Raw genomic sequence first — 27,711 nt, forward strand, 5'->3', positions numbered from 1 at the left:
ATCTCCCATCTGAAGTGACAAGAGATCGCAGGACGCTATTCAATTGTTGCCGTTTTTGCCCAAATTGGTCGGGTTGTGCCTCGTAAAACAGCTGCCCCCAACGAAAGTGCTGGGCGCGATCGCGAAAAGTGAGGTTTGGGCGCCCAAACATGTCACTTTTCGCCCATTTCAGCTCACACCCCCCTGGGGCTGCGAGCTGCAATGGTGCGCCGGCAGCTGATCGCGCCCGACACGAGGAACAATTGAATAGAACCTGTCGGGTGCGTACAGGGGCACAACAATTGAATACCGCACTAAGAGTTCAACGGTGAAGACTATTCACTGTAACCTGCTACCGCGGCAATGATTGGACACATATAAAACCTGTAATTTAAAGCTGGAAAAAAAAAAAAAAAGAATTCTGCAAACTGAGTAACAACCTAAAATCTTTCAGGCAAGTTTTCCAGCCAGCAAGGAGATGTGATACAGTATATTGCAGAGCTGCTTCCTCAACTGTGTTCTGCTGCATGAAAAGATCTCGCATGACAACTATAACAAGTAACTTTTATGTCTGTGGATGTCGGTACCTTGCAATCCAGATTTGAACTCGTGCGGTAAAATCCAAAAGCTTTAAAAATGAAGAACGATCTTCTAAGGCAGTGTAACATGCAGTGTAGGACAGTATATTTAGTTAATATGTCCATACCAGTTATGTAGGAAGCACAGATGGTGTTTTGGGTGGAACTACTGCATCACAGCACTGAGGTTGTGGGTTCAGGGCCTGATTCAGAGCCGAACGCTCTGTCCAGAGCGCTCGCTCTGAATCAGGGCCCTCCTCCATGAAAATGGAGCGTCCTCCTCGACGCTCGCATAGCTGTGGGTGACCACCCACAGCTTATGCGTGCGTCCATGATGATGGTCGCAATGGTCAAGACCATCGCGACCATCGGGCTTGCGACGGAGACCCTGCGGTAGGGTCTCGCTGCCGCAAGACCTGGTGTGATTTTGGCTCTATCAGAGCCAAAATCACTCCCACTGACAACATTAGTGATGTCAGTGGGGCCGGCTTCAGACAGTAGGCGTTCCCATGGGAACGCCTCCGTCTGGCAGCCACGCCCCTGGCACGCCCACCAAAGGGGGCGTGCTGTCAATCAACATCGACAGCACGCCCCCTTTGGTGCGAGACCCGGAGCGACGGAGAGGCCGTCGCTATCCGGGTCTCGCACATGTGCACGACGGAGCTCCCTCCGTCGTGCGCATGCGCAGTGGGGCAACATCGACCCGCTTGCGAGCGGGTCTGAATGACCCCCTCAATTCCCACTACGGCCATAACTGTGTGGAGTTTGTATATTCTCCCTGTGCTTGCATGGGTTTCCTCCGGAAGCTCCGGTTTCCTCAAACACTCCAAAAATATAATAGTAGGATAACTGGCTCCCAACAAAAATAAATGAACCCTAATGTGTAGGTGTGTAAATGTGGTAGGTGACAGACTAAGCTCCACTGGGTCACGGACTGATGTGAATGGCCAAATATTCTAAGTAAAAGCGTTGCGTAATATGTATGTGCTATGTAAATAACTGGTAATAAATAAAAATAAATGTAGGAAGAGGACAATCTGTCTGACAGGTCAGCACAGCAACAAGCAGTTTCATTAGCTGGAAGCCACACAATTTCAATGAAAATCAATCCTACTGGCTGAAACACATTGAGTTTTCAGTATTAATAAACAAACTTTGACCCTTGTACTGTCCTTTCAATCTAGAGAGAGTTGGTGACTTATTGCAGAACCCAGATGTCTGTTAGCAATATTATATATCCAACTACAAACTCAGTCTATATGCACAGGCAGAAGAAGGAAACATCTGTGTGATAAGAGAATTATAGACCACATTGGACCAAGCAGCATTCACCCAATACATGGAAAAGTTTTAAGGTTTCCAGTTTCCTCTGCTGTGCAATTAATCAATTTTATAAACTGACACTGTTGCTATTGAATATGACCACATATAGGACCAGTAGCAGATAAATTTGTCTAATTTACAGAATTTTATTTTTATTTGATAAATTGGGGAAAAACTTTAAAAAAAAAATAAAAAATTGTGCCCCTATCAAAGATGGCAACTTACGCTTCCCACACCACGAGTTCTGCCTCAGCTATTGGACAGGCATCGGTCACGTGCGTGTAAGGACACGAACATTAATAGCTATAGAGGAGCATTTTAACCAGCGCTACTCTGCTGTTAAACGGACACGATTAGTCACACCTAGCCCGACAGTTACTACAAGACTTACCCTGAGCCCGCCCACAGCTCCTCTTGTCCTGAGCACAGCCTGGCGCCCAACCACTGACACTGCTAGTAACGCCGCCATCTTCCTGTAGTACTAGTACTAGGTCCGACAACTCACTTCAATCTCCCGCAACTTTATTATCCCACTAACAAGTGAAAGACAGTGACCACAGCTATGTCACGTGACACTTGGATTTTCTGTCCCCCTGTATTATTGAAACTGCTGCTTAGCAGCCAGTAACACATTTCAATGCAGAGACACTAGTCATGAAGAGAACTTATGGATCTCCAGCCACTGTAGAACTACAAATCCCACCATGGGTGGTATTTAATTAGTTTCACACCCGTGATAAAGTTTCACCTGCCGGATTTTTTGCCTACATCGCGTATTGGACGGAATTCAATTGTTTTCTGGGCGCGATCGCGAAAAGTGATGTTTGGGCGCCCAAACATGTCACTTTTCGCACATTTTAGCTCTCACCCCCCAGGGGCTGCGAGCTGAAATGTAGCGCTGTCAGCTGTTCGTGCCCAACAGGAGCAAGAATTGAATAGCTCCGTCGGGCGCGATGGGGGCAGGAATCAATTGAATTCCGCCCATTGTGTGCGCCCCAGCTATTGCATCGCGTATTTTAGCCTCAGAAACTTATTGCGTGTGCCCCCTCTAGTCGCCGTTTTCAATTCCGAACTACGCGAAAACGGACACGCAAAGTGAAAAGATGCAAAAAGTGTTGTCAGAATTGGGGAAATCAGCCTGTACCCCCTAAAAAGATGCAGAAACATTGGGGAACAATGTAGAAGTGCCCGATTAGCCCTAATAAAGCTATTTGGGGTGTATAAGTTCGCACAATTGCCACTAATTTGTGTAGTTGCACAAGTGGTGAAGAATAGCGTAAAGCAGTTTTTTTTGTGAAGTATTCCTATCAAATGTGGGGTACCTGAAAATGGGTGCAAGCATGTTTAAAAGTTGCTACAGGGAACTTTTAAATACAGTGAGATTGTACTCCAAAAATGCACCTACAATCCTCAAACCACTTGACCCCTTCTTAGTGCACCCCCAGAACCTTATTTCGCTAGTTTGCGAACTTGTCCCCCCACTTTGCACTTTTTTGCCCCCAAATTCAAAGTACTTTTTGGGGGTGTTCTTGAATTTTTGTTTAGGTTTTTTTTACACAGTTGGCCATTGGGGGCCTGTCCCAAGGGTACTGAGTGATTTCCCCACCAATGCACCCCCAAACAAAAATTTTGCACTTCCTTTCTCCACCTTTTCAGAGGCGAATCTGCGTACGCGAAAAAGCAGATTGAATTGAAGACGGCGATACTTTTCTGACAGGCGGATCTCGGCTTTTCGCTTCTAATTGAATATGGGCCCATGTTTAAAATGATTATCCTTTAGTAAAGTTATATGGCACCGCAAGGGGTCCGCAGCGCCTTACTGAGCACACAACCAAAAACTGTAAATATAACAAGTAAAAAGTGCAATTGGCTTACAGTGAAAAACATTGCAGAACCTGGCATACAACCTATATAACCATTGCCTCACATACACTCATGATACTCCCAAAAGCAGCGTCGGCTGGAACCAAAAGTTCTTTGCTGCTGTTGCATCCATGCCTACTCTCCCGAGATGGCTGGGAGACTCACGAAAATCGGATGGCGTTCCTGGCCACCCAAAAAAGAAGGCAAATCTTCCAGCTGGTGTCACCCCCCTGCAACCGCCCGCATCGCCCTAGACCCCCTGCAGCCCAATAGTTACACCCCCGCAGCGAGGGGGGGTGGTGATGTGACTTGCGCTGAATCACGTCATTGTGGCCCCACCCCATGCCTCCAAATGCCATTAATCTCGGCATTGTGAAGCCCCTAATACTACATCATCGCTGCACCACACCATCTTCTGCAACGGCACTCCCCCACCCCACCCCCCGCAGTAGAAGCCTCATTCAGCTCCCTCCCGGAAGAAGGGAGCAGAATGTCTGTAAGTATGTGCTATTGGCACATGGGCAGAGGTAATGGTATAACTGAGGGAAGTAAAATCACATGAGGGAAGAGGGCCCTGCTAAAGAGAGCTTACAATCTAAAGGGGAGGGGTAGGCAGATTGGGGAGTTGAAGAGCCACAGACGGGCCACCTCTTAGATTGATCTCTGCTATGTCAGGTTTTTAAGACACTGTTTAACTTTCATGAAGCATGGGATAAGTAAACTGACAGCCGGAGCCCGGGGACATGTCGAACCCCACAGCAAAAAGGTTTTTTCCCCCCAAAAGTGGGTGTGGCCACGCCTACCGTGATTAGGCCACGCCCCCTTGCTCTGGGCCCAGGCCAACTCCCCACGGCCCTAGTGACAGGGACAAGTAGGTTGCCGGGGTATGTGTGGAAGGAGGGACTAAGACAGATGGTTCAAACGGGCGAGCGAACGAGCCTCCCAGTGACTCGTGGAGTATGGGGGTGCTGTCATCAAGGATACCTATATTTATATGTGTGCATATATACTACATATATATTTATACACACACATGTATATATACATATATATATATATACATATTCGGGGTCTTCCCCCTTCGTCAGGACATGACAGGGAAGACCCCGAGACGTTGATATGCAGTAAAATACTCTTTGTCACGAGTTGCTAAGCCTGAGAGTGCCGCTTAATTGAAAAAGGATATATGGAGGGGTGGCATGCCCCAGGGTGAGAACCTCAGCAGGATTTACTCTATTGCTCACGTTAAGAGTGCCGGTGATTTGGTTACTTTAAGCCATGTGGTTTGCAGCTCTATTTGTTTGCTATACTGTATATTTAGTTAGGAGCATATATATATATATATAATATATATATATTGAAAAAATGGAACGCACACAGTTCATAGATATCGTTGCAGGTGCAGGGTCAGATGTAATCCATATAAACATATAATCCCTGATGTTGACCAAAAGGGACCAGGGCCAGCACACCGCAGTTTGCAAAACGTGGTATTTAATGAACCATTTCAAGGTAATGTCCAATATCAGCCATATAAGGTATCAAGAACCGACTGGATTACAAATATAACGGGTAATACTTATCAGTTCTAGTAGTTTCAAATGCAAGTGGATGTACACCGGGGAGACATGCTCCTGACCCGGACCAGCCCCAGACCATATATATATATATATATATATATATATATATATATATATATATATATATATATATTATATACATACACAAAGCCCCCCTACAGCAAGAGTAGATCCTCTCCTGTATGGCCCGTGGTGTGCTTTGCTTCTCTAATTATACTTTCACTGCAGGATCTGATCTGAAGTAGCAAACCATCCTGTGGGAAAAAAAACAAAACAAACAAAACGTTTTATAAATCCCCCATAAATTTAAATTGTTTAAAATGTAGTGAAATATATCTTGCAGTACACAGCTGTTGCCACAAGATGGCGATATGGCTCCTTTGGATGGCAATGATGTGTGAGCGCTGGGCAGTGGTGGCTGGCTGTGGTGATGTCATGACTAAGCGCCTGTGTGTACACAGAGCCCGAGCTACAGGTACAGCAGCAGCCAGCAATGTGGGCGCTGGTGCAGGAGATTGCAGGAGGTAACAGCCACCAATGTACTATGTGATCACATAGAGCAGACGGGGTCTGTGTTATACACAGGGTGTAAGGAGCTGGCGCACATATAGAACAGGGATCACAGCTCTGTCTTCTCATATTATTCTGCAGTTAATCTCTTATTCTTGCAGCTTTGGGAGAGGTACTAAGCTTTTTTCAGAGAGATAAAATAACAACCAATCAGCTCCTAACTGTAATTATAGAGGCTGAGTTTGATGACAGGAGCTGATTGGTTGTTAAATTATCTATCTCCAAAGTCTTAGTACTATCTTAGTACATCTTCCCCTTATAGTTTCGAAAAGCATAGTCCATTTCAACACTTTTTTTTCCCCCCCAGCTAACATCACTTTGTGATGGATAGTAATATTGAGTGAATGATGTATTTTATTTTGCATTTATTTTATTATGTGCATTTTGCTAGGCTCAACGCAGCTGTTTACATATATGCATTTGACATAGGGATGTCCATCGAATAGTGGCTTTGGTGCCACTATTACAAGGAAACCAGTCTATGGTTTGACCATTAATGCTTAAACTGTGCACATTAGAAACTGGAGCTTCTTGCAAATGAGCTGTGTTGCAGGCACCGTTTTCGGGCGTCCGCAGCTGACTGCAAGCCAGCAGCCATCAGATGGGCATGGGAAAGAGCATCTGATGGCTGGCAAGCAAAGCAAAGCCGGTGTGTAATGGAAAAAGCGTTTCCATCAGATCGGGAACATGTCTATCCCTGATAGGACATGGATAATCCATATTAATAAGATTATGGGAATTTTCATTGCTGCGCACAGGACCTGTCCACTCACGTGATTGAGGACAGGGCTGTATGAAACGTGCAGTGTTAGGGTGTGTGAGGAGGGGAATGGAGATGAGGAAGGTCTTTATAGAGAAGTGTACTATGGGCCTGATTCAGACCCGGACACTAAGCCGCGGACGCACGCTATGGCCGATAATCGCCCGTTTGCGCATGCGTTAGTGTCAATATGCGCATGTGCGAGTCACTGCGCTCTGGAATTGTGCGCTCCTAGTACACAGACTGGACGCTTATTTGAGTGACAGTGCCGTTTGGGTGGCAACGGGAAGGTGCTTGTGAATGAGGGAGTGGATGTGCGAACGCAGGCGTGTCTGGGCATCTAAACGGCGTTTAATGGTTGTGCATAATTAGCAAAGAAGCGTCATTGTACACGTCACTTGGTTGTATTTTAGACAGCACTGATTGCAGTGCTTGCGGCGGGGTAGGGTCTACCTCAAGTGCTGCGTGCAGCTCCGATGGCTCTCGATGTATCTGATTAATCACACACTTCCTGGAGATGACGTGTGGTAAGAGAGAAAGGTGGGCATCTTTATACTGGCGTGCGTTAACTATGCCGTCGCTCTATAAGGCATAGAGGCCGTCCTTTCAACAGACAGTGCGATCGCGGCATTTGCATACCCGGTCCCTTTTAGCTGCGTGAGAGCGCACCTTAGCGCCTGGGTCTGAATAGACCCCTATGATAGCACTTGTCATTCTCGTACAGGTTTTCGGTCACAACTGTAAGAGGTTCAGCTTCATGTCGATGCAGCCAGGGCTATGGCTAGAGAGTTGGGTTCAGGTAGTAAAATGTTTCTGAAAATTGTGAAATTTTAATGGTACACAAAATAATGCTCTGAGGCTTCTGTCAAAAACATTTCTGAAATGTATTTAATGCATCAAACTTGTTTGTCTATCTTTGATTTTCCCTGTAATATCTAATAAAGAAAGAATAGTGTCATAAAAAACATGAAGTCCGAATTAGCATAAGACACAGATAGGACTGCGCCAAAAGAAGCACCGGCATCTGCGTCCGACTCAGGACCGGGCCCTAGGGATAATCTACAGGGGGCATGCACTCTCTTTCTGTACCCAACTTAGGCTGGGTACTCACTAGTCGATATATCACTCGTTCCATCAACATGTGATGTATCGGTAGCGGATCAGTTTCATGTACACCCGATATGTCAGCCCAGACATATCGAGTGACTGATTGGTAAGTGTGTATAGCGTACCAGTTGGCCGCTACGACGGCGGATCGGTCTGCTGACTGATCCATCGTCACAGTGTGTACCCAGCTTTATACTTGTTTGCCCCTGTAGCACCACTCCAAGCACAAGGGGTGCAGCTCTAAGATACGCTGAACTCTAACTACAGACATATTTTGGTCGCATCCACAGTAATTGAAATGTTTATATTTATGCCCCATAAATGGAATTATATGCAACTACTCTAAAGGCTCCTACACACTAGACGATTTTATTAATGATTTGGCCGATTCCGACGCATCGTAACAACAAATCGTTAAAATCGTCCAGTGCGTACGCACTACATCGTGTAGTGCGCGCTGCCGTGGGGTCGTCAGCCGCAACTTCTGTACATGCTGGAAGATCAGGCGATGTGGGTGATGATCCCATGCAGCGCTATGCGGCGGGCGCTGGCATATCGGGCGGTTGGGCATCGGATCTCCCAGTGTGTACGGACCGCCCGATATGTCGGCAGGGGGATCGTGGGTCGCATTGCTGGGTACACACGTTAAGTGTGATTTGAGGCTGTAAACAAAATTGTGTAATGGAGCGTACACACGGTCAGATTTGTCAGACTTGTCAGATTTGTCAGATGAACGACTGAACGATTAAACGATTTGGACGATTTGACCAAAGTTTTGAACGATTTGAACGATTGAACGATTTTTGACTGCATTAAAATGAATGGAATCGTCCAAGTCTGACTGCAAACCCATCAGATGTCAGATATCGTTATCTGACAAACGGGAACGCGCATCGTTGATCGTCCATCGTTCAGGCATGTCAGATATGAACGATTTTCCTTCAGATATGAACGACTGAACGATTTTTAAATCGTTATCGTTCATATCTGAAGGAAAAATCTGATCGTGTGTATGCACCATAAATGTTATGGTCACATAATACTTCTCTTTTGATGTAAAATACTCTTTAAAAAAAATAAGTGCAGCCATTTTATACCAAAAAATAAAGTGGAATGTGATCACTGTTTGAGGCGGTTATTGTAAGCTGGATTTCAAGAAAGAAACGAGGGAACAGTGCAAAATGGGTAATAATAAGCCTATATAATAAAATGAACTCATTCTAAGAACCCTGTGTGTACTCAAAACCATTCGTTATACCATTAGATAAAATATCGTAGCCAAAATATAATTCACATATACAATACGATTCAATTGCACAAAAGTGTGTGTATGTATGTGTATATATATATATATATATATATATATATATAGTAAAATAGAATAAGTATGTTGCAAACAATGCTATATTAATGTATGTGTGTATATGAAGTGCACTGCAAGATGTACCAAACGGGCTGTATGTGATAGAAGTTCTCCTCCGATTTTAATGAGTCTCAGGGAAACCGTTTCAGAGCAGCGTAGTCCGCAAGCATAGTTACTGGTATAGAGTTCCAAAGTGAGACTGGGAAATCCTTGTGTCCGGGATAGTAATTTTCTGCAGCCCTTGCAGTCCCTTCAGGATAAGCTCAATCCCACTGTTTATTTGTCTCAGGTTATAGGGGCTCACGATGTTCCGGTCTTTAATGCTGAGATACAAGGTTGTTTCCAAGTGAGATTAAAGTAGACGGAGGTTAGTTGGAGCTGATGGACAGCGTTGGTATAGGTTTAAAGCAGACTGACGCGTTTCTCTGTTCACTAACAGCTTTATCATTAAAGCTGGATTTCAAGTTTGCGGCTGTACGGTAGAAGACACTGGACTTCTCAAACTCTCCCTTCCCATTCTCCAGCCAACCCCACCTCTCCTTCACCTTCTCTTCACATCATACACCCTCTCCTCGCCAAAATTATCCATCACCAAACATAATCTCAATAACCTTGATCCTGCAACCTTTTCCTTACTGAAAACACTCAATAATCATCCTGATCTTCCCCAACCATGTGGCCTCCCTCACCTACACTCTCCATTCTGCTGCCCCCACCTCTGTCAGCCTCCAGCGCTCCAAACCACAACACTAGAACTCTAAACAAATTCCGACAAAAATGCTCTTGTACTGATGAACGTCACTGGAGGAAATCCCGCTCTATTGCTGACTTCTTTCACTTCAAGTTCACTCTCTCCTTCTACAGTGTCCCTTGCCAGACAATCTTTCTTCTAGTCCCTCATTTTCTCCCAGTCTTCCAACACCAACATCTCTTCGACACATTCTACTCCTTCCTCTGCATCCCCTCACTACTGACACTGCCACGTTTTTCACCCCAGAACTGATACCCATAGATATGGCATCTCCTACCGAGCCCCTACAGCCCAACCAACACACCACCCCTCCCTTTCCAGCCTTCGCCCATATGCTCCTTCCATTATGCCACGAATGATGAAATCCATTCTCTCCTTTTATCCTACTTCATCTGTACTTGTACCCTGGATTTCCATCACCTCCCACATCTTACACTGCCTCTCCCCCAATGCCTATCCTTACCTTGCCCAAATATCTTTACCGGCATCTTCTCCTCTTCCTTCAAGCATGGTCTCATCTCTCTTATTCTCAAAAAAACATCTCTTGCCCTATCTCCCTCTCTAACTGCTTCCCTATTCCCTTTAGCCTCCAAAATAGTCTAGCGGCTCATCTACAAATGCCTCATTAGCTACTTCTCCAACAGATCCCTCCTCAATACTCTGCAGTTTGGCTTACTCCCTTGTACTCCACTGAAACCACTCTATCCAAAGCCGGTAATAAGCTTCTGTCTGTCAAGTCCAAGGGTCACTTCTCCATGCTTATCCTCCTTGATTTCTCCGCTGCCTTCTAATACCTTCTACTGATATGATATATTAGATGTACCTTACCCTCCCAACCATATAAATAAATGAATTGAATGATAATCTAAATTATAACATAAATTAAGGCTTTCACATTTTAGATGTTTATGTACTAATCCAGGCAGCGGTTAATGTGTTATTGGCATTCCTTCTACAGTGGAATTGGCAGGTTGGGAACCATTAACCAATCATGTTGTGAAGAGCAGCTTCAACTTGGGTAATTAACATCAGGGCTGTGGAACCTTTTGATTCTGAGTCCTTAATAAATGGCAAATGTATATTTTACATACATTCTATCTAGACTACAATCTGAATCTCAGGATAATTAAATCTGTGCAATACATTAATTCCTTAAGGTTCAAATAGTAGTTTAGGTCATGAGATAGTAGAAGAATACATGGAAACTATCACAGCAGGATGGTGGGTATATTATATTGCAGTGCATTGTGTGATGGTAATTATCACAGTGTAGTGGGTGATGGCAGCGTTGGATGATTATTGCAGTCTTGTTGTGGGTAACAGCGGCAGCATCTGTAAATTATAATGGCATAGTATATTAAGTTGTCAGGCTATTTGTTGGACAGAAATAGTCCTTAAAATGTTAAGAGAATAATTCTATTCCTACAAAAAAAGTGACCACTTCTGCCAACAAGTAATCTATTACTTATTAGTTACTGTAGACTATAACAGTAGTAATGAAATAAATGCAATACCTGTACATGATTTCACTGTATTATTTTCTTCTCTAACTAATGGATAAGGCTAGTATTCACATCCCTGTTATACCAATATTAGTTTAGTACTACTCACCTCTCACCTGTATTCTACCACTGCTCAGAGAAATAACCCGCAACTTGCAGACATCGGCGAGTTTCAGGCGAGTATTGTCTTAAATAATTGCCACTTTAAAACATTGGATAGAATCACCGTAAACTTGACTATGCCTGCATGTTGCAGGCTGTTACATTTCCCTCTTTGTGTTAAGGTGGCCATACATCAGAGACAGGTTTTTGCGTTGCGATGGGAAGTGCCGGCATTTCCGTTGCCGGATCGCAGACATTTCCCATGTTAAATGTCGTTGATTTGACGATCACAATAATTTTTTGATCACAATCATCAAATCGGCAAAATCCAACATGTTGGATTTCTGCTATGCCGGGTTGCATCGCGGGATCACGGCAATCCATCGCTGATAGATGGGCCCCATTACTTACTCTCAAACAGATCAGTCTGGACAAGTGACACTTTAACTTCACATCACTATGCAGGTAGTTGTTTTCCCCTTTTGAACAAAACTTTATTGTTTTCAGAGCAGAGAACAAACAGTGCTGTGCTGGTCTTTTTTTTTGTTTTGCTCTGCAACACTTTTTTGTCTTTCTCCTGCGGCTTAGCATCTCTTGTCTGCAAGATAATAATCAGACTCCAGAGTTGCATCAGGCTGATCTGGAGAAGTTCCTGGGAAATGGGGAATGACGAGTCACAGACTTCTCCTGTACATGGGTTAATGCGATCAGTGATATTTTTTATAATATTACAAGTTTTTATATTGAAGCTGGAGGGGGAACATTTCTTCCGACTCCACCCAAAATTGTCTGTGTCTCCACAGCCCTGATTAACATAAAATGATATTGTGGTTTCCCACTTGTGGAACAGGCAGGCACAATATTTATTATACTGCAACCCAGAGATTAGTACTCTGCAAATAATCATATATTGGCTGCTCTTCCTCTGCTGTAATGGGAGTCTCAGAAGAGAGGTAAGAAAGCATTCTATTTTATTCCTGTCTTCTGCTTTGAGATGGAACAAAAGTAGTACATAGAATCCAAAAAGCGCTCCCCACTCAATATGTATAACAAATAGGACACCACTGTGTTTTCACACAAAAAAAGAACAATAGTCAACAATATTTATATTTATTGTGGTTATTGATTTTTTTATGTTTTTTCATGTTTGCATGGACTTATCAATGAGGACAATACAGCGACTTTTTAAGAACAATAAAGATTTTATTATTTGATTTAGTTTATTATGGAGGATTAAAGCCGGACACCTTTGGAACGCAGGACTTCCAGGTTCTGTGGAGCGCACCAGGTCTTGTGACTTTCGCCTCACGTGTAAGCGTTAAGCAGAATCACGTGTTGTGTATCTCTGGAATGCAGAACTTCCGGGTGCGGTAGAACGCACTCGGGTTGGTAACTTCCGGCTTCCGGTTCCACACACAGCCGCCGGCGATCATCTAATTGGAATCACGTGAGTTTATTGTATGTAGGGTATTTAAGGAAGGAACTGGGTGAGCATGCCACGCTTCTGACGAAGGACCAATTGATGTCCGAAACACGTTAAGCGGGTCTCAACCTCTGGACTTTCTGCATGGTCTGCAGCCTCCTCTTGTGGACTTCATCCTAGTGGATCTCTATATCCGGAGTAGCGGTTCCACTGTTTCCATGGTACATCTGGGTGTGGATGTCGACATTTGGACGGGGGCTGGGTGCAGTTTTACATTTGTTACATGCGTTTTATACTTCTTGTGATTGTAAGTGCAAATTTGTTATTAAAAGCCTATGTTGTTTGAGACATACTGCACTATTATCCTTTTTTTCTTATTTCTCCATGCATATGGAAATATCCTAAGGGAAAATTGATCAGCACCTCAATAGAGAAGCTTAATAGTGGATATCCAGAATTTTGAATTGCTAAATACCATTATCATTGGTGACTATTGTTCTTTTTTTGTGTGAAAACACAGTGGTGTCCTATTTGTTATACATGTTGAGTGGAGAGCGCTTTTTGGATTCTATGTACTACTTTTGTTCCATGTATGTTTATTGAGTATTTGGGTGTATACTCCTGTAGATTTACCTAGCAGCACCTCCCTCTTTATTTGCGCTATATTTCCTCTATCTACATTTCTATTGTTGTTGTTCACCTGAATTGGAAAAATGTTACCTGAATTGGAAAAATTGCAGCAAACATGTTTACCTATAGAGACTCGAGAAAAGATTTAATTAGAAATACATTCTACAGATCAAATGATATAAATATATGTGATGAAGATCTTGGCTCATTCTTTAGAAAATTAGAATCAGTTATGATTAAAGAAAATAAGCTATGGTGGGAGGTGGTGACTCTTGAACAGTATCAAGCAGCTGAGATCATTCCCAAGGGTTTAAAAATTATTAAACCAGCATAATTTGAGTCATCAGATATGAGTTTTAAAAAAGAATGGGATTCCATTCTAGATGCTTGCTCATTTTCCTTGATTAATTTGATTTTAAAGGAACGAAGGGCAAATCTAACAAAATTTAATGAAACTATTAATGAGTTACAAATAATGGCACATCCCTTTAGGAAAATGATAGAGTTTAAAACCTTTGAAAAGGATCTATTGTCAAAAATAGAAAAGAATACTAAAGATTTAAGACAGAAAAAACAGAAAAAATATGCTAGAGATATGAATTTGTTAAAATCTCCTGAAACAATACAGGTAATTTCTCCTCAAGTATTAGAGAAAGTGAAAATAAATCAGGACACTTTGCAATCTAAGAGGACCCCGTTCTGGAGACAAAAATGTTCACATAGAGGAATCAATAGAGAAAAGGGATATAAACCATTTAATTCTTAGAAATCATTTAATAATAGAAAACAAGGTAGATCCCAATATAATAATACGGATGTAGAACAAACTGATGAATGGGAATATGTAAATCATCCAGTAAAGAGAAATTTTAAATCTACCTGTAAACATAATGTTGGTCTTACGAATAGGTTCACAGTATTGGATGAAGACTTAGGGGAAGGCCCCTCATCATTAGATAGATCTTTTTTAAAGTGGGACCCCAGAACTCCCAGAAAGAATCGTTTTTAGAACATAAGAGAAAAACGTGTCGAGGTAAAAGAGCGGGGAATAAAAAGAAGCATACGAAAGTAAATTAAACAAACTCCAGAAATCAGATAAGTAAGGGTACTGATTTAATGAAAATAAATGATGAAAGTAAAATTTTTAATCTCACTGATAAGATATTAACTGAAAGTGAGAAAAGTGTGCTCATAAAAGAGTTAAGATTCGCCCCATCGAATAAGCCTAATCCATTTAACGTATTTGTAGATATACAAAAGTTTATACGTAAGTTAACGGTTAAAAGTTTTTTCTTGGTAGGGAAAATGATGATAGCTTCATAGAAAGGCCCTTGAATAAGACTAATTTTAAACCACCCTCTACCTTTTATCCTGCACAACAAAAAGGGAGTTGTATAGACGTTTTTAATAAAATAGTCTGTCAAGAGGTAGATAAAATTACACATAAATCCTATGCAAAAACAAAACTCAATTTAAGTAAAAAAGAATTTGAAGCAGTAAAATCTTTACGAGATGATAAGGATTTAGTTATTAAACCGGCCGATAAGGGTGAGGGGGTAGTCCTTATAAAGAGGGAGGATTATATTACTGAAATTTATAAACAAATAATGGATTAACATATTAAAAAGTGACCCTACATTAAAAATTAGTAAAGAACTAGTAGAGCTGTCCCGGAAAGCATTGGCAAATAATGTGATTACAAAAAGTGAATGTGAATTTATAAATATTCAAAATCCGTCAATTCCCTCAATCTATGTACTTCCAAAAATCCATAAGGATCCCCTCCACCCTCCACGTCGACCAATTATTGCTGGATGTAATAGTCTAACAAGTAACCTTTCGGCTATGGTGGACTTCTATTTGCAGCCAATTGTACAGACCACGAAAGCATATGTAAGAGATACTGGAAATGTACTTAGAAAAATTTCAGATTTACAAGTGGGAAGAGGGTGATATTATTTGTACAGCTGACTTCAGTACCTTGTATACTATTATTGAATTAGACAAGGGCCTGGCTGCTGTTACTTATTTCTTAAATTTGACCAATTTTACTGACCCTCTTAAGTGTTTTTTACTTGAAAGTATTAAATTTATTTTATTTAATAATTATTTTTATTTTGATGGGTCCTTTTACCTACAAGAAATGGGAACTGCTATGGGTACTAGGTTTGCCCCCAGCTACGCCAATTTATTTATGGCCTATTGGGAGGACCACAATATGTGGCATAATGGTGAGCTGGGGGTTGGCCTAGTGTCCTGGCAATGCTATATTGATGATGTCTTATTTATATGGCGCGGAAATGAAGATTCTCTTAAATTATTTTGTAATAAACTTAATGTTAATAATTTTAATATTGAATTGATTTTTAATTGTAGTGCGAAAGAGGTATCTTTTTTAGATCTATGTATTTATGTTAAAAATGGTGTAATTAATACCAAAACTTTTAGAAAAAATACGGATTCTAACAGTTTTATAGAAAGAACAAGTCAACATCACTCAAATTGGCTAGACAGGATTCCCTATAGTCAGTTTTTGAGGATCAAAAGAAACTGTACGGAAGCTGAGATCTGTGAGGAACAAATTAATGAGACAGCCGATCGTCTTCGAATGAAGGGCTATTCAAATGAATTCTTATTGAAAGCTAAAGATAAAACATCTTTAATTAATCTCACAGAACTATTAAAAACGAAAATAACAAAAAATAATACTGATGAGAAATTTAAGTGGGCTTTCATTACTCAATATAATAATAGATCTTTTAAAGAAATCGAAAAGGTGTTAAGGAAAAATTGAAAATTATTAAAGCAAGATTCAATTATAGGTCCAGTAATATCGGAAAAAACAAATTTTATATATAGGAAGGCACCTGCCCTCAAAGACAAACTTGTCAGGAGTAGTCCGAATACTGATACTAGACAGAGTGTAAGATCTAAGGGTTTTTATCGCTGCGGTGACTGTTTAATGTGTAAAACAGTTAAATCTCATGACCGGAAAATTTTAGAATTTGAGGTGCACGGTAATAAATATCCTATAAGGGAATTTATTACGTGCAACTCCAGGAATATAATATATCTCCTTGAGTGTGATTGTGGCCTATTGTATATAGGTAAAACTACTAGAAACCTCAAAATAAGATTATCGGAACATATTTATAATATACGTAAAGGTCTGATTACACATACAGTCTCCACACATTTTAAAAATTATCATAATAGTAAAGAGTGCCATCTAAAACGTTTTTTTAGGTATCCAACAGGTATTACCTAGATGGAAAACAAGAGACATTGAAAAGAGGCTTTCACAAGCCGAAATGAGATTGATCTACCAATTAGGGACCCTTGTACCCAAGGGGCTAAATGGAGATTTTGAACTCAAATGTTTCTTAACCTAATTTATTTATTTATATTCTTAATTAAATAATGTTTTTGAGTTTACATACTTGCTGCTATAGAAAATTTCCTTTCCTTGCACCTATTGGGATTTTGTCATACATTATTGCCCTCTCTCTGCACCTTTAGTCATGTATCCGCTGCTATAATTTGCATATTTGCACATATTTAGTGTGGTGCTATTTATATTTATTGTGGTTATTGATTTTTTTATGTTTGTTTTATCATGTTTGCATGGACTTATCAATGAGGACAATACAGCGATAAAGATTTTATTATTTGATTTAATTTATTATGGAGGATTAAAGCCGGACACCTTTGGAACGCAGGACTTCCGGGTTCTGTGGCGCGCACCAGGTCTTGTGACTTTCGCCTCACGTGTAAGCGTTAAGCAGAATCACGTGTTGTGTATCTCTGGAATGCAGAACTTCCGGGTGTGGTGGAACGCACTCGGGTTGGTGACTTCCGGCTTCCGGTTCCCCACACAGCCGCCGGCGTTCGTCTAATTGGAATCATGTGAGTTTATTGTATGTAGGGTATTTAAGGAAGGAACTGGGTGAGCGTGCCACGCTTCTGACGAAGGACCAATTGATGTCCGAAACGCGTTAAGCGGGTCTCACCCTCTGAGCTGTCTACATGGTCTGCAGTCTCCTCTTGTGGACTTCATCCTAGTGGATCTCTATATCCGGAGTAGCGGTTCCACTGTTTCCATGGTACATCTGGGTGTGGATGTCGACATTTGGACGGGGGCTGGATGCAGTTTTACATTTGTTACATGCGTTTTATACTTCTTGTGATTGCAAGTGCAATTTGTCATTAAAAGCCTATGTTGTTTGAGACATACTGCACTATTATCCTACTTTTTTTCTTATTTCTCCATGCATATGGAAATATCCTAAGGGAAAATTGATCAGCACCTCAATAGAGAAGCTTAATAGTGGATATCCAGAATTTGGAATTACTAAATACCATTATCATTGGTGACTATTGTTCTTTTTTTGTGTGAAAACACAGTTGTGTCCTATTTGTTATACATGTTGAGTGGGGAGCGCTTTTTGGATTCTATGTACTACTTTTGTTCCATGTATGTTTATTGAGTATTTGGGTGTATACTCCTGTAGATTTACCTAGCAGCACCTCCCTCTTTATTTGCGCTATATTTCCTCTATCTACGTTTCTTCTGCTTTGAGATGTCAGAAAATCCACAGATTTCATGAATGAATTACCAGATGTTCGGATTACTTGAAAGATATGGGGAAACTTAGATTGCAGCAATATATCGATATTCAACGATATATCGTTCTGTGTGTATGCAATGAACGACCAACAATGCGCTGGACGATAACGATATCTTTGGTCGTCCGTACATGCAGGCCAAACTGGACAATCTCGTCAAGAATTCCCCGTTTAGAGATGTGGCAGGATGACTTCACTGAAAGATATCTCTCATATATATCTATCAGTGTGTACACCCAATATCGTTTGTCCTACACTACAGAAAGTTCAAGGGAAATTGTTCAGCGATATAGTTGATGCAGCACATTGTTCCATGTGAGAGTATCTGTTTATAACTTTGATAAAATAAAGCTATATAAAATGTAAACATACTTGTATATATGGAGAGACAGACTTAGTGAATTGATACTTGTAGACCATTCCTGTTATGTTTCCAGTGCCAGTGACAAAAGGAATTTAAGATGAATATAATCTAATTGTATTTATACGGCACCACAATTCCTTCAGTGCTTTATAACGGCAACCGAGAGAGCATAGGAAGAGCTGTGACACAGAACATGCATAGTTATAATATCAGTGTTTTGGAGTAATCATTTCACTCCTTGAGGGTGATTAAATTGCCATTGGAACGGTTGCCATTCACGATCACCAACATTCCCAATTTTTTTGTAGCGGTGCGAAGTTGGGGCACCAATTATTGTGATATGCACAGCTGAACACTGCAGCCACACATTGCAGGGAATTCAATACAGGATTTTAAGTTTCAAATGAAAATCATTGTTGTATTGGGTGGTAGTTGAAATCCGGGCTGTTGGGATGCCAGCGCTCAGAATGCAGACAGTAAGTAGTGGGGTGAGGGGGAGTGCTAGGGTTAGGCACTAGGGGGAGGGCTAGGGTTAGGCGCTAGGGGAGGGTTAGGGTTAGTCACTAGGGGGGGTTAGGGTTAGTCACTAGGGGGTGTTAGGGTTAGTCACTAGGGTTAGGGTTAGGCACTAGGGGGAGGGTTAGGCACTAGGGGGAGGGTTTAGGGTTTAGGCACTAGGGGGAGGGTTAGGGTTAGGCACTAGGGGGAGAGTTAGGGTTAGGCACTAGGGGGAGGGTTAGGGTTAGTCACTAAGGGGGGTTAGGGTTAGGCACTAGGGGGAGGGTTAGGCACTAGGGGGAGGGTTAGGGTTAGGCACTAGGGGGGGTTAGGGTTAGGCACTAGGGGGAGGGTTAGGGTTAGGCACTAGGGGGAGGGTTAGGCACTAGGGGGAGGGTTAGGGTTAGGCACTAGGGGGGGTTAGGGTTAGGCACTAGGGTTAGGCACTAGGGGTAGGGTTAGGGTTAAGCACTAGGGTTAGGGTTAGGCACTAGGGGGAGGGTTAGGGTTAGTCACTAAGGGGGGTTAGGGTTAGGCACTAGGGGGAGGGTTAGGCACTAGGGGGAGGGTTAGGGTTAGACACTAGGGGGAGGCTTAGGCACTAGGGGGAGGGTTAGGATTAGGTACTAAAGGGGGAGGGTTAGGCACTAGGGGGGGTTAGGAGTAGGCACTAAAGGGAGGGTTAGGATTAGGCACTAGGGGGAGGGATAGGGTTCGGCACGGCACTAGGGGGAGGGTTAGGCACTAGAGGGAGGGTTAGGGTTAGGCATTAGGGGGAGGGTTAGGGTTAGGCGCTAGGGAGGGTTAGGCACTAGGGGGAGGGTTAGGGTTAGGCACTTGTGGGGATGGTTAAGTTTAGGCATTGAGGGGTAGGTTTAGGTTGCGGGGAGAGATGGGTAGGGTGAGGATACTTACCGACAGGTGTCTGCATCCTAACCCTGCTGGGTTAGGATTCTGACCTTCGGGATCCCGAGCACCTGCATCCCGTACCCAACCAGTTGTACTAACCCTAAATGAAGATGTCTGTTTTGCTTACAGTATTTTTAGAAGTTTTGTCCTTTCTGTAGTTTTTCTCTCTGATCGGTTAATTAAGAGTGAGTAGTACTTTCGTATTCATCCTGCTGTAATACTATTGTAGAATTAGATTGTTTGTAAAGTAATGGATGTTATTTGTAGATTTAAAGATCCAACAGCTTAAACTCCATAACATTTTGTTTAATGATTTTATTGTTATATGATGGGAAACACGTGATGTACCATAACCCATAGCAACAAATCAGATTGTAACATTTGTCCATTACAAATTGTAGAATAGAATATCTGGTTGCTATGGTTACAGAACTTCTTTTGCAATTGTCCCTCAATATTTCTTAAGTTATCTTTATTCTTTGAAAAAATAAAGAAAAATTTTTCTCATTTACAGGACAGAGCTATCGCTTTCTCACCGATACTAGCTACGTCGTGGGGCGCAAGAACTGTACAATTTTGGTAGAAGATGATCAGTCCATTAGCAGAATCCATGCCACGTTTACTGTCAGCCACTCTCTCTCTAACTTGGTGAGTGTTAGTGATCACATTGCAGAAGTGTAGGTGCGTTGTATGACAGCTGCCTGTAATATGATGTATAAGGCATTAGTCTCCCCCCCTCCAGGCACATTGTACATAATATGTGTGTTTCATAAATAAATAATGTTCCCTTTTGTCCTCCATCAATTACTCTCTCTCTGTGTCCTGAATATCCCAGAGTAGAGTGCGACTTACCCCTGACTAGATACTGTGTGCTGCCTCCACAGATACTATGTGTTTTGGGTAGCATTTGGTCTCCTTTTAGCACTCCATGGCGGTGGTTTCCTGGCCAATGGATTATAGGGTTTAAACCATTAAGTACGTGCGGAGGCGCAGTCCCATAAAGGCTTGGGAGCCATTAATTTAAGTGAAAGTTTGTTTTCCAATGAACACTTTTCATCATGATCTGGAAAATCACATTGGGGTATATCCCTATAACTATGGGGGGTGGAAGTGGGTGTCTATCATTAAAGTTCACCTGTTCCAAACTGTCTACTGCAAAACTACTCATTGGAATGTCACCAAATTTTCAGTACGCCCATGAGAAGGAAATTCAGTAAAAGAAAAAAAAAATTAGTTAAAAAAAATCCCCACCAGGGGGCATTTTTCCACCCCGTGTTGGTGGTCTTTCCTGCTGCACTCGTACTCCTGGGGGAGCCTGCATGGAGCAGGTAGATAGCCATGTTCAGGCATCTGAGACTTCCCCTCGCACCAGTCGGCAGCAGCAGACGGGACATGGCGGCATCGGCAGGTGTTGCGGCGGGCACAGGGCTGCACGGGGACACACACCAGTCAAGTGTACAATGCTCCTCTCCGCTTGCTGTGGGTGAGGCACCCGTTTAAAAGTTATCTGCCCTCAACCTTTCCTACCGCATGGAGCCCCCCTGCACCCCCTCTACGCCCCATCGGTCCCAGGCCCCGTACTTTTTTTTGTGTTACTGCTGCCAATGTGGGTGTCAGAGTCGGCCGTCTGACCCGCAACGCTTGCAGCGACGATTAACAGATGAGGGACAGTTGCTATCCACAATAATAAATGGCTAAAACACTAATTACTATTCGCAACGAGTTTAAAAGCGCTTAAACTCGTTTATAAATGGGGGCCAAGATGAGAATGAAAAAGATTATAAGACGTGCTAAAGGAAATTTGCATATCTGATTCCTTACAAGTGGGAAAGTGCCCCCTGGTAGTGATTTGTAAAATTAATTTCCTTCCCATGGCCTCATTAAGACATACTGAAAATGATCCAACATTCCGATGAGTAGTTTATACTGTAGGCTGCTTGTCTACAATAAACACTACTTGTTGTGGATCTGGGGTAGATGGCACAACCAGACGTGGCCAAGATTAATCCATAAATTACATGAATGTGAAAGGCTTACGTCCTGGTGTAGGGCGCAGCCACGTCACAATATGGTCTCTCTCTGGCTTTTCCAGTGATTTCGTTTTTAGGGAAAGAGAAAACAAAAGGATGTTGCTGTGACACGATTATAGAGCAATGTACAAATGACACAAAGTACATACTAATACCACGAGCCAGCTGTTATTATCTGTGTCCAGTGAGAAGTCCGTGCAAAATGTATTATATTGTGCCAAGAAAAATGTAGTATGTACTGATCGGTCCTGCCTGGGACACACAGGACCCTAACCCTGTATAGTGTGTGCTAGGATCTGTAGGTGGGCTTTACATGTGCTGCCTATCCTTATTCATTTAGGGCCGGCCCGATGTGATTCCTGTTCTAACTATTAAAGACTCCTCAAAATATGGCACTTTTATTAATGGAGAGAAGATGGAGAATGCCAGTCCTAGGAACCTGAAATCAGGGGACAAGGTCACGTTTGGTGTCTACAATAGCAAGTATCGGTAGGTGGTTTTTCATTACCGTTATGTCTTCTACTAGATGATCAACCACTGGCCACACACATTAGTATTAGTTCTTATTATTCTGATCACTGGATGTCGCATTGGTTGCTATGTGAGTGACACACACATGGAATATAAATGTCTAATAGAATAGGTAGTTCAGAAGAAAGATCGCATATGATTGAATTCTTTTTAGCACCCTTTGCTTGAAAACAGCTGTAGAGCTTTGTGTATGGGCAGATTACACGACCATAAGCATTACACATTAAGCCCTCTGTTTTCTGCCTAGGCTTACTATGGGGCTGAGTTTGACTCCTACACATCTGCAGCCGTTTATCCATACGCCTATGGCATCCTACTCACTTTATGTGCTAGCGAACGGCGTCCGTGTGCGTATACCTGATCCAGCTCATGCCCGGAAGCCAAAGGGCCAAATGTAATAGGGTGAGAGTTTAGAAAAGTGAGAGTTTCTGACACTTTTTAAACTTTGCCAATGTAATAGAGTCCAAAAACAAAGTAACAGAGCGAACTTGCATGTTTTTTTATACTTAAAAAACTCTCACGATTTAAAATCTTATTCAGATGTTTTCCCATTTTGAAGATAAAACTCTGAGAGGTTACTGCTAAACTCTCACATTTTCTAAACTCTCACCCTATTACATTTGGTCCAAAGTCTTTCTTTGGCACATGCTCAGCTTCTGAAACCCGCGACATCCAGGACATTTAGTACAGCGCGCTTTATAAAAGTGCAGTGATTGCGATAATAAAAAAAAAAAGACCAATTCTTACTTCTGTGTCACTGTTCTGGTCTCCTGTATTGGGATAGGGATTGATACATGGATACATAATGGCACTGATGGCAGTCTAAGGGCCGTATTCAGTTAGGCAGCGAAAAGTCGTTCTCGGTGAAAGTTTTTCGGCGATGATGTCATTTGGAGTGAAAAGTCTATGCATTGGGACCAGCGAAAAAGTGTCAGCTATGAATAGGTGGCGAGAAAAAGTGCAGAATTGGGGTTTTGGGTTGCAGACTTCCAAAAACCACCCTGCACCCCTTGGACAGTCATCCAAAGGTAATCTGTGTCAAAAAAATGTTTTCAAAGTACCTTAGGACACCCCCAAAAAAGTAATTTTGTTTCGGTGGCGAAGAAAAAAACAAAGTTGGGGGACAAACTTCTAAACTACCAAAACAGACTCAGAGGGGGTCTCCAAGTGTTTTTTTCTTTATTGCAGGTGGTTGCGGAAGGTGGATTTTTCACGATTTTTAAAACATCACATTAGCCAGTTTAAAATATGCTTGCACCCCTTTTCATGTACCCCAAATTTGATGGAATTATCTATTTTGCCAAAAAAAAGTTGCTAAATGCTATTCTTACCACTTTCTAAACAGCAGCTATTGAGACAATTTAAAGACCCAATATACCGTTAGCAGGGCTATTCGGGGGTACCCATAGTAAACCCCCATGTCAGAGCATCTATATGGGGGTGTCAGGCTGATTTCCCCAAAAATGACAGGACTTTTCGTTTTCGCCGGGTCCCGTTTTCGCCAATTGAATACGGGGATACGCGGGGACGGGCGCGATACTTTTTCGACACTGAAACCAGCAATGACGGCAAAGAGTCTGGCAACAGACTTTTCGCTCCTAATTGAATATGCCCCTAAATACTAATATAGTTCACACAACAGAGAACGTTCCTCATAGGAGAAACAAGTAACTGGTAATGCACACAGGGATGCTATCTACAGCACTTGGCCTTTCCTGAACCACATCCTCGGAGATTTAGTGTTCTCTTCACTGAGCCTTGGATGGAGATAAAGTACCAGCCAATCAGCTCCTAACTGTGATGTTACAGGCTGTGTTTGAAAAATCGTTTAGATTGGAGGTTAGGGGAAGAGGGAAAAGTATCTGCACACTAATAATAAATTACATAACCCCTATATATTCAAAATCCCAATGGTTAATTGGATATTGGGGGTGCAGCCCTGTTCAACTAGGTTAGATCATACAATGGACAAAAAGAAAAAAAGGAGTTGTATTTTGGGCGCACAAAAAATTATTTATATCAATTAATATATAACTTTTAATGAATCATTACTTTAAAAATATCCCAATGTAGGGAATATAGACAGTGAAATATAAGGAATAAAATAATTATTGGACAAAACACACATGTATAATAAAAAGGCCGGTCCACTAATGTATTGTTATTGTATTAGGGTATTGATACACTTATATGAGAATTGCAAATATAATCGTACACACTTCAAACTTATAACATACAAATATTTGACAAAATTGTGTCCAAATTGCACTGTACTATGATTCGTGTATTAATAGACACAGATGTCAATTGTAATATAGCTAGTCAAAAGATTCAGCAATTTATGTTAACCAGCTCAAGGTTTTCCATTGAGATAGCAAATAAAAGAGTTTATCCAAGTTGTATCAAAATCTCACTGTATATACATTCAATTCGGGGATATTTGAAGTATATTGCTTTCTTGCATACATTAGCAATTATAGAAGGAGTTTAAGTTTAAGACATCTATCTTACTATATTACATTTATTATATATATCTCCTTATATATTGTTGGTCCCCTCCGTTATTTGTTTACAATAGTATTTAAATGAATGGACACACCTCCCCCCTGATAGGAGGGGGTTCCGATCACATGCCTAAAATTAGTATCCACGATCTTCCGTTTTCTATACAACACGTAATCCCAGGTAAAAGGGTTTGTCTATTGGCTATTAATATCACGTGATCTGGGATAACAACATGATTGGAACTTGGTTCCTCTTAAATATTTGGCCGAGGTGAACAATCGGGTTCAGCCTTGATAAAGCTTACAGTGAAACGCGCGCGTCGGCGTCACTGGCGGTTGCACGTGTGTTTGTTATTGGGGAAATACCTCATACTTCATATTGATACTTGCTCTATGTGATGGCAATTAATGTTAATGTGCCAATGTAATAGTGAGACCAGTAGAATAGTACCTGACAGTCCACTGATATATATACCATTTAGACTGTTACTGACATCGTGGTAACTGCTGAGTCCTCCTAATGTTATAACAAATAAATGAAGCTAGCTCACTGTTTTTCAACTCGCTACTTTAACTGCTACTGATACCCCAGCAATTGCTGCAGCTTTCTGAGGAGTGCAAATTCTGAAATATCAATTATATTTAGTATGATGTGCGTGGGATCAATAAAATTTATGTCTCTGCAGATAACAGCATTGTTATTAAACAATCAAGGATATTGATACTCACCTGCTTATTATTAGTTTCTAACTTGAAAAGTATGTTGCAATATCAATAAGCAACAATTAATTACATTGTTTGCTAGAGCCTGAGAAGTTGTAGAAACATATCAATTCCTCTTCCTTCTATAATTGCTAATGTATGCAAGAAAGCAATATACTTCAAATATCCCCGAATTGAATGTATATACAGGGAGATTTTGATACAACTTGGATAAACTCTTTTATTTGCAGTGTATAATCACCAAACACGCACATCCTAATGCTATCTCAATGGAACACCTTGAGCTGGTTAACATAAGTTGCTGAATCTTTTGACTAGCTATATTACAATTGACATCTGTGTCTATTAATACACGAATCATAGTACAGTGCAATTTGGACACAATTTTGTCAAATATTTGTATGTTATAAGTTTGAAGTGTGTACGATTATATTTGCAATTCTCATATAAGTGTATCAATACCCTAATACAATAACAATACATTAGTGGACCGGCCTTTTTATTATACATGTGTGTTTTGTCCAATAATTATTTTATTCCTTATATTTCACTGTCTATGGCCCTCATTCAGAGCCGTTCGCTATTTGCGGTCGTTCGTTCAAAAACAAGGGGTGGCTATTCAAATGATCCGTTCGCAAATTGCAGTCTGTTCACACCTCTAAGTCTGAACGAGCGTGCAAAACATACGCTCGTTTATTTGTTAAAAACACCCCCTGGCCGCTCGCACCATACGTCATGTCCGCTATTTATTAGATTAATCGAGTACATCGAACAGCGTATGAACTGCTCGCTATTCTTGTGGTTGGTTTTTTCAACCGCTATTTTACGAGCAGTTCTGAGTTAAAAAAAACCAAGTGACGTGGTCAATGACGCTGCTGTATTAATTATGCACTCCCTTAAAACGCCCGTTTTGACCTTTAAGCACGCCTGCGTTCGAATTCCACTCCCCCGTTTACAAGCACCTTCCCCTGTTACCACCCACATACGCCTCATTCTGTCACTCAAAATAGCAGGCACTCGCTATATAGCGTACAAACGATTTTCGGCCGCACTGACTGGTTCGCGCATGCGTACTAAAAACCGTACGCATGCGCAGATGTGCGAACATCGCTCGGAACGAGCGTACGGCCGCTAGCGAGCGGCTCTGAATGAGGGCCTATATTCCCTACATTGGGATATTTTTAAAGTAATGATTCATTAAAAGTTATATATTAATTGATATAAATAATTTTTGTGCGCCCAAAATACAACTCCTTTTTTTCTTTTTGTCCATTGTGTTTGAAAAATGACAGTTCGGAGCTGATTGGTTGGTTTATCCCGATCCATTTTGTCTCGAAGGCTTAGTAAATAGATCCCAAAGTTCAACGTCATTAGTCACATTGCTCATCACTTCTGCCATACAATGGAGATTATTATATATCTTGCATATTAGTGACAGGTTTGCAACATGTATTGCGTGTAATTCTTTTGTTTTCTTCCCCCAAGGGTAACGTATGAGCCTTTGGTTGCCTGTTCCTCTTGCTTAGATGCCTCGGAGAAGAATGCTTTGTCCCAGGCTGTGCTAGGACTAGGCGGCCATGTTGTGAACAACTGGACAGAGAAGTGTACACATCTGGTAATGACCTCTCTTAAAGTTACTATCAAGGTAGGTGAACCCAGTATGTCATGTAGCCATATATTTCTATGTGTGTCATGAAGTACTTTTCTGCACCCAATTCTATGGCACTGAGTATCTCAATGTATTGGGGGCAGTGTTTCCATAAAACTAAAGTACAATGCGTTTGTGATAATTACCGTCCCAACGCACCCACGCGCTTCAGCACACCAATTGCCAACCTTGCATTATAATACACAAACTAGCAGTAATGTAGGCTACTTTATATAGATAAAAAAAACAAATACATAATATGCATGTAGGCAGTATAGTTTTTCTCTAGTGCCCTAGTGATGTTTTACATGGGTAGAGTTAATCAGCCCCGCAACCCACATTATCAC

At 41.6% G+C, this 27,711-nt stretch overlaps 2 protein-coding genes across 4 annotated transcripts in view; one reads left to right on the plus strand and one right to left on the minus strand.

The window, feature by feature from the left end:
• The window catches only part of DECR1 (2,4-dienoyl-CoA reductase 1), a 77,805-nt gene extending 75,430 nt beyond the window's left edge, over positions 1–2,375 (minus strand). The window contains exon 1 of one of the 2 annotated variants that reach the window (XM_088471517.1): positions 2,272–2,375. In XM_088471517.1, the coding sequence (XP_088327643.1) occupies positions 2,272–2,349 (78 nt within the window). In that variant the 5' untranslated portion in view covers positions 2,350–2,375. Of the gene's footprint in view, positions 1–2,105; positions 2,236–2,271 lie in introns of those variants that run through there. The other variant, XM_088471518.1, reaches the window with a different exon arrangement.
• A 3,351-nt stretch (positions 2,376–5,726) lies between these two features.
• The window catches only part of NBN (nibrin), an 80,631-nt gene continuing 58,646 nt past the window's right edge, over positions 5,727–27,711 (plus strand). Inside the window, exons 1-4 of one of the 2 annotated variants that reach the window (XM_088471392.1) lie at positions 5,727–5,847; positions 20,443–20,576; positions 22,299–22,447; positions 27,202–27,361. In XM_088471392.1, the coding sequence (XP_088327518.1) occupies positions 5,817–5,847; positions 20,443–20,576; positions 22,299–22,447; positions 27,202–27,361 (474 nt within the window). In that variant the 5' untranslated portion in view covers positions 5,727–5,816. The remainder of the gene's footprint in view (positions 5,848–20,442; positions 20,577–22,298; positions 22,448–27,201; positions 27,362–27,711) is intronic. The other variant, XM_088471391.1, reaches the window with a different exon arrangement.

Source organism: Taudactylus pleione, unplaced genomic scaffold, assembly GCF_031769625.1.
Source record: "Taudactylus pleione unplaced genomic scaffold, aTauple2 ptg000114l, whole genome shotgun sequence".
Taxonomy (NCBI): domain Eukaryota; kingdom Metazoa; phylum Chordata; class Amphibia; order Anura; family Myobatrachidae; genus Taudactylus; species Taudactylus pleione.